The sequence below is a fragment of the Brachyhypopomus gauderio genome, chromosome 13 (genome assembly GCF_052324685.1).
Source record: "Brachyhypopomus gauderio isolate BG-103 chromosome 13, BGAUD_0.2, whole genome shotgun sequence".
Taxonomy (NCBI): Eukaryota; Metazoa; Chordata; class Actinopteri; order Gymnotiformes; family Hypopomidae; genus Brachyhypopomus; species Brachyhypopomus gauderio.
In genome coordinates this window covers 16,607,409-16,621,351 of record NC_135223.1, presented here as the reverse complement: position 1 = coordinate 16,621,351, position 13,943 = coordinate 16,607,409, and the positions used below count along the sequence as shown (strand labels likewise).

The following is a 13,943-nucleotide window of genomic DNA, read 5'->3' as shown; positions in this document are numbered from 1 at the left end:
ATGAATGTAAATGTAGATTTTAATGTAGATTTTACTTTGAAGATTACTTTAAGGAAATTGCCAGAGTATCTTAATATGCTATTACACAATAAATAAATAAAACATCAGAGTGTAAACACAAGGATTGGTGATATAGAGATCATTGTGTTTTTAAATACATATTAGAACAGACAACGTTTTAATGTATAGTAATTTATTTATTTAAATTCTTATCTTGGACTAAAAACAAATATAGAATACATTTCTATAACACTGTGAAAACCTCCGTTATGCCTGAAACAGTCTGCAAAGCACAACGTGTTTTGCATAAATTAAAAAAATGGAGTTTTGCCATCCAGTGATATCCATTAATGATGAAGAATTACTTTTGTCTCACAAACCCTCCAAAGAGTAGGGGGGAAGGGGGGGGGGGGATTGTATTTTTCTGCCCTCTGATGGGTGGATAAGCTGTTAGCAGCGACTTTCATAAATTAAACCATGGTCTCTATTGACCCTTCACTAATTACTTCAAGTCTGGGGCCAGATTCATCCATACAGCCCACTTTATCATATTTATCATACATCACATGAAAAAGCACCTTTTCGAAGATAACAGAATTGCTTTAAAAAGTAAATAAAAACATCCTGATTATCAAGGGAACAACTCAAATCCGGCTACAAAATAATTACAATCTATGTACAAAATGGTGGCATCAATGAATACAGCAGAGCAGTAGTGAGGACACATCATTTTTGGGAAGCTTCACCAAAACTTCAGTGCATCTGTATGCTTCCAAACCAAACGTGGAAGTTAGTAAAAGCAGCACTCCCTTACATACAGTGAAATACTTAATTTTTAAACCAATTCCACTTTGCTGTTTATTCAATTTGATTTACCTTTGTCCATACATACAATAAGAAGGATTAAAAGGTCACTGCCAACAAACACCTCTGGAATGTACAAGGGTGGAGACAAAATATATGAACTCTGTCACTCACACCACAAAAAAAAAGGTTTTGTCCAAAATGGTATGTACCAAGACAAAGACTGAGCACAAAAAGTCACTAAAACTCAATTAAACGTGGTGTGGCCTGTTAAATGAGCATGAAATTAAAAAACATTCACACCTCTCTTTGCATTCTTTCTAGTTAGTTCACCATTCACTGCAGATACCATTTCTACCACACTCTTCTCTCCCAATATCAAAGAAACAAAACAAAGTTAAAAAAAACAAAACAGACAAGAAAAGAAAACAAAAACTGTCAGCTTAAACCTGGTTGATCCTGCAAGATCTTCATTGATAAGAATTATGGCTTGCAGAGTCCTGGTGGGTTCACAGAAGACACAAAGGAGCAGTACAATTGTGTGTTTGTGTAAAGCATAAAACATGACCCAGAAAACCATTCAGTGCACGAGTTTGAAGGTCCATAACCATGCTCACAAATGAAAATATTGACAGATGTATGAAGGGCTACACCCCCTCACGTGGACTTCTGTCTGTAGTGAAGTGTTAGGTCACCGCCACTCTTCCAAATGAAATGCTTTACAGTTCGCAGATCCATGTTGGGATCCAGGACCTTTCAGAGAAAGTTGAAAATAACTGTTACAGAAATCTGGGTTTTGAGTAACAAATCTGATTACTGTTAAGAGGGCTTCACAAGTCTGACAGTCGATTTTAGTACCACCAAAGCAAGGGACATTAAAAGAAATACAATATTAAACCATACTATAAATACAGAAAGTTTAGACCTCACTCTGGTATGTGATGAACAAATAAAATACACAACGCTTGGGCCGGTGTTCAATTTCTGCTTTGTGTTCGAAAGCTAGCTCTTCCTTACTGAAGATGCAAGAGTGTAGGGCAGAAGCAGCAGATAACAGGGAGGGGCTGGATGTGACAATCTTGTTGTGTAGAACGAGGGGAGAAAACATGAGCTATAGAGGAACTCTGGAAATTGTTAGAACTCATTTTTTGTTCTCGAGTTCTACCCATTGGGTTTTTGCCATTCTAGCCAAACATAAAAAATACTTTTAATTTAATGCCATCCATGTTCATGATTTCATGACAGTGAGAGAACCAATGCCAGGTATATAAATAAAAGAAGGCACAGAAAACCTTGCAACTGAATTCTGGATCCAAACCGCACTCAAAATTGGTTGCAGTGTTTTGTGTTTTTTTTTTTTTTTTTATGTGGGACTGGCCTGTGAAGACCTCGCTTTCTGATGGTGATAGGAGGTTTTACCTGGTCCTGACAGAGCAGTTCAATCTTCTCCTCTGCCTGCACGGCCACGTCGTCCTCCTCTTTCTGCTCACTGGGTTTCTCTCCTGTCGAGCTGCCCGTCTGGGACTCGCTGTCCAGGTTAATGATTTTTTCATAAACGTGTTCCATCACCTTCCTCACCTGGAGCATGTCACTTGCTGACAGACGGTCCCTAAACATTTCCACAGAAGTGCACACTTAAGAGTGAACAATATTTAAGAACACCAGTTGCTAAGTCTTAAAGTCAGATTCGGTTAGGTGTCTGGCCACAAGCCAGTGCAGAGGATTCTCCTTGGGAAGCACTGAAGCACGCAGTGGTCAATAGTTTCAAATAATGCAACACTCTCCAAGAAACATGGTACAGAAATGCTTGGAGGTGCAGACCCATTACACTTAGAACAGTTTAACTTAACTTGTGTGACGTTTTTATTAGAAACAAATAGCCAAATCGTCTTACATGCTTGCTGTGGTTTTGTACTCCACAAATGTCAATATAAGGAGTAGCAATCTGACTATGTTGAGTTCAGTGATACATCCTGAGTTCGGTGGGTTAAGTGACCTACTTCTTTAATGTCTTGGCCCCCGATGAAGAGTGGGGCTGCAGGTAGAATGGGATTTTGTTGAATTTGGGCATGTTTTTCTGCACAAAGGAAAGCAGAAAATAGTTCATTATAGTTGTATACAATAGTGTAGAACTGTGCAATTCATTTCAATGCTGATTTTGCATTTTACTGTTACAAAAGTTACCAAAATCACCCAATACTTACAAGCCCTGCTTGCATTTATCTGAGACTAAGTCTTTACTTGATCAAACGGTGTAAAGACTCTAAGATTGGTCTGGATGGCAATTCGCACTCACATCTACCGTGATGTCAATCACCCACTGCGGGACAGTCTCGTTCAGCAGCATGGACTCAGTCTCGCCTCCAGAGTCTCGACACAACAACCTGCATGCACCAAACATTGCCATTACAGAGATGCCGATGCTTGTGGTACATGTAGTGTTGTCGAGCATGATCGCTCAAATAAACTCATACAGTTGGTGAGACACACACACCTGAAGAGGGTCCTTCCTCCTGCCTCACCAAAGATGACCGGGGTGTGAGGCGGCACTTGGAAATAACCATTTCCCTTCTGTACCCTGCTGTCATGTTCCCCATTCACTAAAGCAACATAAATGCACACTTCCCATTACACAATTCCCATTATGTGGAATTATAATCCAAAGAGGATGTGTGGCAGAACGGAGGAGCTATCAGCAGTGATGGTGTAACTTCTTACCGTGGTTCAGCTCCGTTTCTTCGTCCATGGGGCTGCTGTGTGTTCTGGGCCAATACTCCAACAGGGCTTGTAGCAGCAACCCACCAAGATTCACTACAGCAGGCATAACAGTATTCATGAACAGCTCTTCAATCTTTAAAAGAATGTTTGGGACACAGACATCTTTTTCATCTCATGTGTGATATGAATCCTGACATCCATGGTCAGGCTGAGGAGTCAGAGGTCATGTCCACCATACTGTGCCGCACATGCAGCACATAAATATTTAACACCTTGCCCAAGAACGGAGATAAGTGGGTAGGTGATGACAGTGTTACAGCGCTGATTTCTGTATTTCCTTAAAGACAATTATCAGAGGGTACTGCACTTACACTTTGGATCTGATCCATCAGGACTGGTGAATCCAGCATCTTTGGCCGAGACCCAAGCAGCAAAGCAGTCACTCTCATCAAGTGTAATGGTCAGCATCTGTTAACCAAGAAATACATTCACATGACTAAAACAGGCAACGATTTACATGGACTGTTATTTAAGCCTCAACACGCATTCAGTAAAGAGTCTAAATTCTCATCATTTCATAAAACACCACTGATTATTAGGTAGATAAAAAAAAATCTAAGAGCCTTCTCTCACCCCTGTTTTAAGATCCACTGAGAACCAGTTAGGCACATAAACCATCTTGAAGCGTTTCTTGATCTCCTCATCAAACTCCATCTTACCCAAATCATCTATTTTACATGCCTGCAGAAGGAGTACAGATTGAGTAACAGCTCACATCACTGGCGGGATGCAAACGTGACATGGACAGAACAAGCACCTTGAGCACATCCCAGTATGCTATATTGTTGTTGGTGTCTTTGGTGAGAATGTGTCTCTTGTCATTCAGAATGTTGCATTGAACTATGCTCGCTCCACCTAGAGAACAAAAGAAAATGCACCATTCAACCAGACAGCACTCTGGAAACTCATGCAAGAGAAACTGTGACTGAATGGGAGAAGCATAATCTTTGTAAGAATCTCAATTTGCCGTAGCAGCCTAACATTGGAATAATGGCATACAGATGTTGGCTATAACTCCATTTAAAGCTTTGGTCACTTAACATGGTTTGAAGTGTCTAAATAATTACAGAGCATTGGATTAAATAATTCAACATGTAAATGTTAAAAAAAAATACATGCTTAAAGAAAAACATGATGGCAAACATTCACAGGCCAGAAATGTGTATTAAAGGTTAACATAAATATCTTAATGAGCTAAACATCTTGTATTACTATTTAGGTGAAACACTAAAGTGACTCCCACTTGTACCAACAGCATAGCACATCAGACTGGTGGACCTAGTCCAATCTTAGGAGACTCTGTACATAATCATGTCTAATATGTATTTCTGCATACAGGATTACGAGTAATGTGCTTACCTTTAATGACCTGATCAGGTTGTGTGCACAGTGGGGTCAAAGGAGTGCTGCAGTCATTGTCATAATCCCCAGATGCTCGGAAATTATGAATGCCCTTTAAAGACTGCAGGTGAAAGATATAAAAGAAATTTAGGCTGAACTTATATGACTCAGATTTATAAAAAAAACCAATTATGCTGAGATTTCATGCATTTTGTATGCAAGTCAGTTTATGATGAATGTAAATTACTGGCCCACAGTGCAGCATTGCAGGCCTACAAGCCTGTTTTCCTGAGAGACAACTAAAGGTAACCGACAATCTTCCTTTAACTGCCCAATTCACGATAGTCCATCATTGTTCATTAGACAACAGGGTCACCATTCAGTAGGACTTTAAATATAAATGTAAAACAAAAGGGCAAGACAAGTTCTTCGAGCTTAGGTGGGTATGTTTCTACGATCCGTCAGGGAACAGCCGGCCCAGGTGGCCTCGCTGTGGACGGGTGCTGTGCTCACCCATTTGTTCACAGTTGACTTTGTGGTGGAGACCCAGATGGCTGATGGTGGGTCCGCAGACCTGTCCAACTCCATCTGTGCAGGACCAAACATACATTCAGCAACTTTACTTCCACCTCCCCACTCAGACACACTTCTTCACACTACTCTCCACAGTTGTTTTCTACTGCCTAGCTAATTAGGTATGTCATTCACTGCCAACTGCAATTTAAGGTCCATAAGCTCTCTGAGCCTGGCTGTGGGTTCAATGATTACGTCAGTATAGATTGTGCGCTTATGTAAGCATATCTTCAATAAACAATACTGGGTTTTCTAGGCTTGGCTCATCACAAAGATATTGTATCACAAATAGAAACTTGGTCCCAAGTTTATGCAGGTTTATGTGAGGGGGATGGTGCTGTATAGGGAAAAAACTTCATTTCCCAGATTGTACCTTGAGGACAGGAGCTTTCTCTTCACAAATAAGCACACGTATGTCGGGATTGCGCAGGTCTGTGCAGTAAATCTTCCGGTCCCGGCCTCCAGAGTATACATGCGTGAAGGCCTCGTTCACCTGCAGTGCCCACACACCTTCATCGTGAACACGGTACGTGGCTATACACCTTTGCTGGCCGAGCGACCACAGGCGGATAGTCCCATCTGAACTTCCCGAGAGACACTGAACAGACAAAAGACACCCACAAGAGAGCATGAGAAATAATTTTACTAATCTACCGAAACAACTTAGAATGCAGTTTCTTTGTGCTTAGTGAAACAGATTTTTCCCCCAGAATACATGAACTGTGAAACAGGTAAACGCATCCCTATGTCTAGACACTGTAATTAAAAGATGAGGCATCATGCGTCACCTGGGTGCCATCTCTGTTGAGCAGCAGTGATTTGACATTATCTGTGTGTCCTTTCAGCTTCATTAGCTTAGCACAAGTGCGAGGGTCCCACACTCTTAAAACCTGCCATGAAAAGAACCCTCCATTAATACAAAAGAGCCCATCCAGGAGAACCTCCAGGAGCCCATCCAACTCAACATAAATGAATAACTTCTTTAAAATAAAGCAAATACAATTTCACTAGCAAGGAGGGGAAAACTAGTTGGGGCAATACCTTCTCAGTTGACCCAGACACTATTACGGTCCCCATCTGATTCATAGCCAGGCTGTAGATTGAATCCTTGTTGCCACTAAGAGAGGATGCTGCAGGGTAACATAAAGCATAGTTAAAGTTCATTTTAATTCACTTACTGCATTAATAAAAAATGTGATTAAGTCACAGAGGCAAACATCAGCTATACAAAACTATACTGCATGGCAATAGGCAGCACTCACTTGTAACGGTATTATTGGACGCAGTCAGTGCTGTCAGTGTGTTCACATCCCATAAGAAGATCTGTCTGTCCAGCCCTGCTGAGGCTACTAGCTCTTTGTCTTTAGCATATGCTAAGGCTTTAACATAGTCCTGTGAGGAAAGAGAAACACCTATCAATCACAGTTGTCAGTGTTCTCTAAAAGAGGCATTCCAGTTCCACACTATACATTCATTTTGCATTTTAATTTCCCTTAAATAAAAATAGCTAATGAACTATTTGACCTGAAAATTCTTTCATTAGGCATGTCCACAGATCCTCTGGGAAACAGACTCACTGTAATTACCTTATGTGTTCGCAATGTCGACATACAAAATCCCTTATGTGCATTCCAGACTTTCACTGTGGTGTCTGATGAAGCAGAGATCACTAGAAGCAGAATTAATTTTTAATAGGGATTAAAGGGTATACTAACCATTATTCCCATTTGTGATGATGTTGCTGATACACATATCCTCTCATTTTTAACAATATATTATTAAGGTGTTCAATACATTGTCACCCATGCACTAACCAACTGTGGCTTTTAAATCACACTTACATGTTTTACCATTGCAGCAAAGGACAATGTCATTGACCCAGTCTGTGTGATGTTCCATTGATGCTATGTAGGGGTCCTGCTGCAAACCAAACGACATCAATATGAGCATTTGAATTAGCAGGTAATTATATATTTACCAAAAAATAAAAATCAGTAACGGAGGTGCTTGCATTTCAGTTCATTGCTAACTAATTATGAATCTGACATTGTACACCGAGGAAACACTTTTGTTTGCTTTAATTCCCCTTGTCTCAAACATCATGCATTTGTTTAGCCTTTAAACAGTGAACAGTTTTGCCAAATGATTAACTGATGGAGTGTGTGACTGACAGAAACCTTGTGCTGACTGACGGTCCAGATCCTGATGATGGAGTCTCGCCCAGCTGTGAAGAGCCTGTTGAGGGCTGGGTCCAGCTGGAGAGCATTAACTCCATTACGGTTGTACTTCTCCACTTCATCTCTGATCACATAGGAGACCTGAAGTACACAAATTATGAGCTTTGGTTTTTTCCAAGCAAATATTTAAATTATAAGGGGTTTATTTTCTTCAAACGTATGCCTCAGTTTCACAAAACAGTACGTCTAACAAGATGTTAGCACTGCAGAGTTGATGAAATCCAGCATCACCACAGCTCTTGTTTAGACTCAAACCAACATATTTGGATCTGACACTTAGTTCCATATCCCATTTCAAAGACATGTACATATTGTCTATATATTATAATAACAGAAACCCAGAATGAGAAAGTCAATTAACAGTATGTATTAGCTATATAATTGTTAGCTAATTAGCCCTACAATATGAGCTAAATAAAAGCACAATAATTACTCCAAAGGGAAACAATAGCTGGTAGCCAATGTGTAATAATGGCTGAAACAATCTTTTTGTGAAGAATAACAGTGTGTACAATCAGGGCCGGCGCCAGAACATATACAGTGAGGGGGCGTCAGAAAATTTCGGGGGGGGCGAACGTAATTTGTTTAGAAGGGGGGGGGGGGGGGGGGGTTGTGGCGAACGTAAGTTGTTGAGCGGGGGATGCCGTGTAACGATTTATGAGCGGCCGAGGGGGCGCCATGTAGCGATTGTTGTAAAATAAATGGGTCTTATTATTTACATTGAGGGGGCGGGACACCTCAACTGAGGGGGCGACGCCCCCATTCGCCCCCCCCCCCCCCGTGGCGCTGGCCCTGTGGACAATCATAACACACGTCAAACCTGACACAAACTGCACTGTCAACAAGTAACAGTGGTCGCAAGATGAAATGCAGCAACAGTGATAAAGACACCCAATACTATAGTTGATAGTCTACAAATGTGAACTAGTCCAGTCTAAACATGAGAAAAGTAAAAGGGGCTGATAATCATTTGTATGCAAAGCAAGCACACAGATTTACAAGCTAATACAAACCGCATAACCTAAAAGCAGCATCTTTGGACAAAAGAAAAAAAATGTGAAACCTCATGAGTCCTATAACCCCATCCTAAAATGTTATTAAGCACGGACATGTGTCAGCCACCAACAGCAGTAAATGGCCCAAGCAGTTGTTAAAGTCAATGATTGCTTTCAATTCAAGGCATATTGAATGGTATAAACATCATTCCAAAATGATAACCCCCCTTACACTAGTAAACATCCAGTTTCATAAAAACAACAAATCAAATCAAACACTGATATGTATATATACAGTGTAATTTCTAAAGTTAAAAACTGCAAGACAACAGCTTCCACCAGTAAGACAGCAGCCTCAAGATTTTGCTCAGTGCCGTGAGGCTACAGACAGCGTAGCCTATAGGTCAAAAACTACCTCTGAGACAGAGGATCAAGTGTTAACCTGTAGGGTTAATTTAATATGCACAGCAATGCACATAAATTGATTTCCATTCACCATGTGTCAGAATACACAGGGAAAACCCAAATGGAAATGGCTATTCACACTTAATGAAGTAAAACAATCATAACATAGCTAGTTGCACAAGATGACTGCTTAGACCTGCTCTCCTGCCATTATTCGATTAGGCCCAAATGTTCCACAACGGACAGAATACAGAATAAAAGTCCCAGTCCTTAGCAAGAAGGTGATATGCCACTCTGCATGTTAATTACAACCAAGCCGAGGTTCTGGAGAGAACAATTTAAATATATTTCCCCAAACATATCTGATTAAACCCCTCGCTCAAATATTTATATAGCGGAACAAATTCCGTTAGAAAAGAGGAGCGGTGTTACTCTAAAAGTAACTCTAAATGTGATCAAGGAGACCAAAAGCGCAACACGGACAAGTTTCAAACCAGCTGCGTTAACTAGCACAACATAGCACAGCTTAGCCTAGCTAGTCTGGCATTTTATATTTACATTAACAGTCGCCTGTCGAAAGGCAAAAGAGCTTCGCAAAACAAAAAAATAGCTACTATAGTACAACACCAATAATCTATGTTAAATATAGACACTACCTGGATAGTTAATCAGCACTCAGGTCATATGTGAGCCAGCTGTGCGTGTTAAGCGGGGTGGGGGCGATCAAATACACATCTTTACAAGACGAACGGTAATATGTGTGCTGTGTTGCTACTACAGTGACAACAATATGCGTATTTTATAAAAAAATAAAATGACATCTGGACAAACAGGCTTACCAGACATTAAAATTAGCGGCATGAATCATACTGGCTGACAGAGCCACCTCGCTAGCTAGCTGGGTTACTTATGAACCAACCGACCTAGCCCTCTACATGACACACAGCTTTTTAAAATAATAAAACAAAACGTTTATTTACACGTGCAAGGTGGAAACAACGTACACGGGGGAGCGCCGGATAAACACCAGTAACATCTCAATGACGCGGATGTTAAATGAACGGCACGAAGGTGGAAATTTACCTGCACTTTCCTGCGCCCAGCAGCATTCTGCCTGTGATGGGTCGCCATCTTACATGTTGACGCACAACGTCACTTCCACGCGGCGGAAAAGGGCGGAAACTGCCGAAGACGTTCGCGATCTCCGAGAGCGCCGGGTTGCCGTGGTTTTAGGAGGACTGTGTTTCTTGTACACAGAGAGCTATGAAGTAGTATTGTGTTGGCTGTATGTTTCTTTATTTCTGGGATATGTTAATGTGTAAACTAGAATATATGCTAGGTAAAAAAATTATATGATGAAATGACTCCATAGCATTTTAGAAAAGCACAAATTAACAGGATAAAAAAAGTAAATCAAAATTGTTATTAAAATGATCAATGACATTATATTCAAAGAAAGGTCAGGATATAAACTAGGACTATTTAAAGCTCTCAAGCATTGTTTAAAATCTTTGTTTTAGCACTAATGGATTATTTTGGTTATCCTGCAGACAATTTTGTGTCAAAATGTACACTTTAAACAATAATTTTGTGTGAATTTGATGTGTTCCTGTGTGACGTGTGACAGTTAATGTCTGAATCTTGTCTTGAAAAACATGTCATCTGAGACTGCAGCCAGAGATTTGTACATATCCTGCACTTCAGTTTTATTTGAGAGATTGAGTATACCTCTGATACACACCAGAATCCAGACGGAACCAAAACAAGAATAACTCCAGCATGCGTTAGAGCTCCAACTTAAGACATTTGATTTCCCAAAATAGATAGGCTATCACATGCCTATGAACTTTAATTAACTAGTTCAATGAATTCAAATGAAGCAGTATATCCACTGAGAGATCAACTTGGAACCAGAGTCTATGACAATATCCAGGCTATTCAAATGAGAATCAAGGAACAAGCCCATTTGGAATAAAAGTTAGCTCAGCATACCCACCCCAACAGTCTCTGAAAGCATTTATTATGTAGAAAATTCTAACACCACTGCCCTGGCCCAAAAGGCAGCCATTATAATTGTGCTTCAGTTTTTGTTTGTTTGTTTTTTTAAACTAAAGAGAGTATTCGTTTTCTGCATGAATTTAGAGATCGAAAAGGTATATGTGTTAGATAATATATGTTAGATTTTTTTAAAAGGTAATATATGTTAGATTTTAAAAGGCATCTTAGACAGAAACAAGCTCTTAGGTCCGTCGACAGAGGGGGTTGCACGTTCATGTTTTAGAGTGGTTCTGGGGAAACCCTCAGCAGACTCTACATGGATCGCAGAAATATTGAGTTGAGCTCAATGTATCACACTTGTAGTGATAACATTCTGTTACAAAAATAACATGAGTATATGTATGCAGAAATATAAAACATCCCAGGGTTTCGATAAGAAATGTGATAAATTATCTATTACAATCATTGTTATATGATAGTTTATAAGCAAATCTCAGCTGATGGCAAGCTTTAGCCTATTTCACACAACCAAAACAACGAAAATGTGTTGTTCAGAGCAGAGATCGTATAATTCTAAAACATGACTGAACGACGTCGATGTCATTCGTTTATATATTTGAAACATAAAATAATTGCATTTCCATCTAATTTCTGCAGAAAACAGCCTCTATAGGCTACAACGATTTTAAAGCAGTTTCTCATATGCCACAAGATTCAATTATTGAATTAAAAAACGTGTACTAGATAGTAATGCAATGTACGTGTCCACTAACATTGTTTAACAGTGCATGCAACTCTGAAACCTCCAGCCGTGATTTTCTCAGATAAAACTTTCTAAAAGCGAAGCAGCGCGCCTTGTGCGTAAAGAGCGGTGAAACCCAGTAGGCGTCACCACGGAACATCTGACTTCCTCACTTCGCTCCTCAAGGGCAATCAAATGGTTCGGATGCGTTTTCGGAGAAGCTTAGCCGGGGACTGGCAAACGTTCAGTTCCTCATAAGCGCCTGCGATACACCGACGCTCTCAATAAGTCGCTCCTTGGACTAATTACCTGCTGTTAAAAAGATCGCGTAAAGTGGTTTTATTTACGAAGACAGTCTGTTTTAGATAATCATAACTTAATATGTCGGAGTCTTTATAATTTTTGGGATTTACAAACAGGACAAATGGCACAAGTGCAACAAAGGTAGCCTCTTCAGAGGCAGCAATATGCCACACAGAGCGGATTTTAGCCTGGTCCAGTTTTTTGCCTGACCGATGCGATTCGAACTGAGAGAAGAACTTGGTTCAGCAACTCAGCACCTTATAAGAGGCTATTTTTTTTGACGGAATGAATTTCAGAAGAGGGGTCGACATGCACTTGGACTTCTTTGGATTTTTCTACAGCACTGTGGAAATGTCGGAAGTCATTTAAATATAAGGCCCGCTTTGGATACAAAGCTGTTAATAAAAGAAGTTTCACATGTAAGTACACGTCGATCAGCTCCCTGCCTTTTGAATCTAAATCTGGAACATTCCCTGGCGCGTTTTATAGCAATTGTAAATATAAGCTATTTCATAAATGTAAATATTCACAAAGTTTTCCTTAATAGTAATGAGTCATTTTCTTAACTGATTTCTTTTGTAATAATAAAGCGAAAATCATAGCTATATAGTGATTATTTCACCTTTCCTAACTTAAGCAATATGGACAAAGAAAATTTCTAGAAGTTGGATGAACTAGGGGTAATATACGTTATAACGTTGCAAGGTTACCTTAACTTAAGTGAAGGCTAAAAAGGTAAGAAGTCTCAAATCTCGTCAACGTGGAAAAATCACGGCAATCAAAATGATTACGTCCTATTTTCGGCAATCATGTTTAGTATGTTTAGTTCCACTTCACAGTTGATTGTATTGCTTGCATAAGTATCTGTGGAGGGGTAACTGTTTACAGACATCTTATTGCGGTGTTAACCAACATAGCATGTTTGCCATTTAACTTCCTTTTAATTTTAATTTAAGTCATTTTAAGTGAAATATGCATTATCACACACGCACACGTTATTAAGTCGTTCGTTTTGTGCTTGTATCTATTATATCCATTGTATCCATTATAATAGCTGCGTTTTTTGCACGCTTAACAGGTGTCTCAACTGTACTGACTAAAGTATCGACACTAGAGATGCAGGACGATGCTTTATTTATTCAATGCACGAGAGAGCCACTTTCCCTAGTAACTGACCTTTAAAATTGAAGAGGTCGCAGAAGCTACACGGATTTCACACGGCGTCGCAGATCCTTGCACTCTTGTCCAAGGTCCTGAAAGACAAGAAATTGCGAGGCTACAGTTGACTGTGAATTAGAGTGCTGTGGAGAAAATAAGGGGGGAAATCAGGCCAGTCGAAGTGTCGTGTGAAGTATTTCATAGGATGACCTGATATTTCATATTTAGTTGTGATTTATTCTCGGCAGCAATGGAACATTTATTCAAGTAACAACATAAACAACTTTATTATGGTATATTGTCCAATAGTGTATTTGAAAAGCCTTAAGAAGGAATAAGCTGTTTGAGAACAGCTTCCCTGTGAAAAGGTTAAAGCCTATCCAACCATGTACATTCTAGAGGCCTCTGTGCTGACTTTTGAGTTCCACCTGCGTGGGCAACAAATAACCGTAAGACACAGAATGATATATTGTGTTTTGTACTGTGGATCAACTGGCAATGAATCTTGAAAAGCCTAAGAAGGTTCAGATAATATACTGCATAACATATTTCTATATTTCTATCTGAGAGAGAGATAGAGAGAGAGAAAGAGAGAGAGAAAGAGAGAGA

At 39.8% G+C, this 13,943-nt stretch overlaps 2 protein-coding genes across 5 annotated transcripts in view; one reads left to right on the top strand and one right to left on the bottom strand.

Moving 5' to 3' along the window:
• Positions 1-195: 195 nt before the first annotated feature.
• wdr48a (WD repeat domain 48a) lies at positions 196-10,331 on the bottom strand. Of its 4 annotated transcripts, none has more exons than XM_076971292.1 (19): positions 10,217-10,331; positions 7,668-7,814; positions 7,338-7,416; positions 7,083-7,165; positions 6,759-6,888; positions 6,538-6,626; positions 6,285-6,386; positions 5,870-6,094; positions 5,437-5,511; positions 4,942-5,044; positions 4,340-4,437; positions 4,156-4,263; positions 3,894-3,990; positions 3,523-3,615; positions 3,299-3,404; positions 3,101-3,188; positions 2,805-2,881; positions 2,224-2,413; positions 196-1,557 (listed from the first exon to the last, which is right to left on the bottom strand). In XM_076971292.1, exons 1-19 carry the CDS (start codon positions 10,262-10,264, stop codon positions 1,462-1,464), a joined length of 2,034 nt encoding a protein of 677 aa, XP_076827407.1. In that variant the 5' UTR covers positions 10,265-10,331; the 3' UTR covers positions 196-1,461. The 4 variants fall into 4 exon arrangements, with proteins under 4 accessions (XP_076827407.1, XP_076827408.1, XP_076827409.1 ...); XM_076971293.1 differs by having other exon boundaries at positions 7,338-7,413; XM_076971294.1 differs by having other exon boundaries at positions 7,674-7,814.
• A 1,738-nt stretch (positions 10,332-12,069) lies between these two features.
• Positions 12,070-13,943, top strand: part of scn5lab (sodium channel, voltage gated, type V-like, alpha b) — a 100,944-nt gene continuing 99,070 nt past the window's right edge. The window contains exon 1 of the mRNA XM_076971290.1: positions 12,070-12,595. The gene's annotated coding sequence lies outside the window, so the exon portion shown is untranslated. The remainder of the gene's footprint in view (positions 12,596-13,943) is intronic.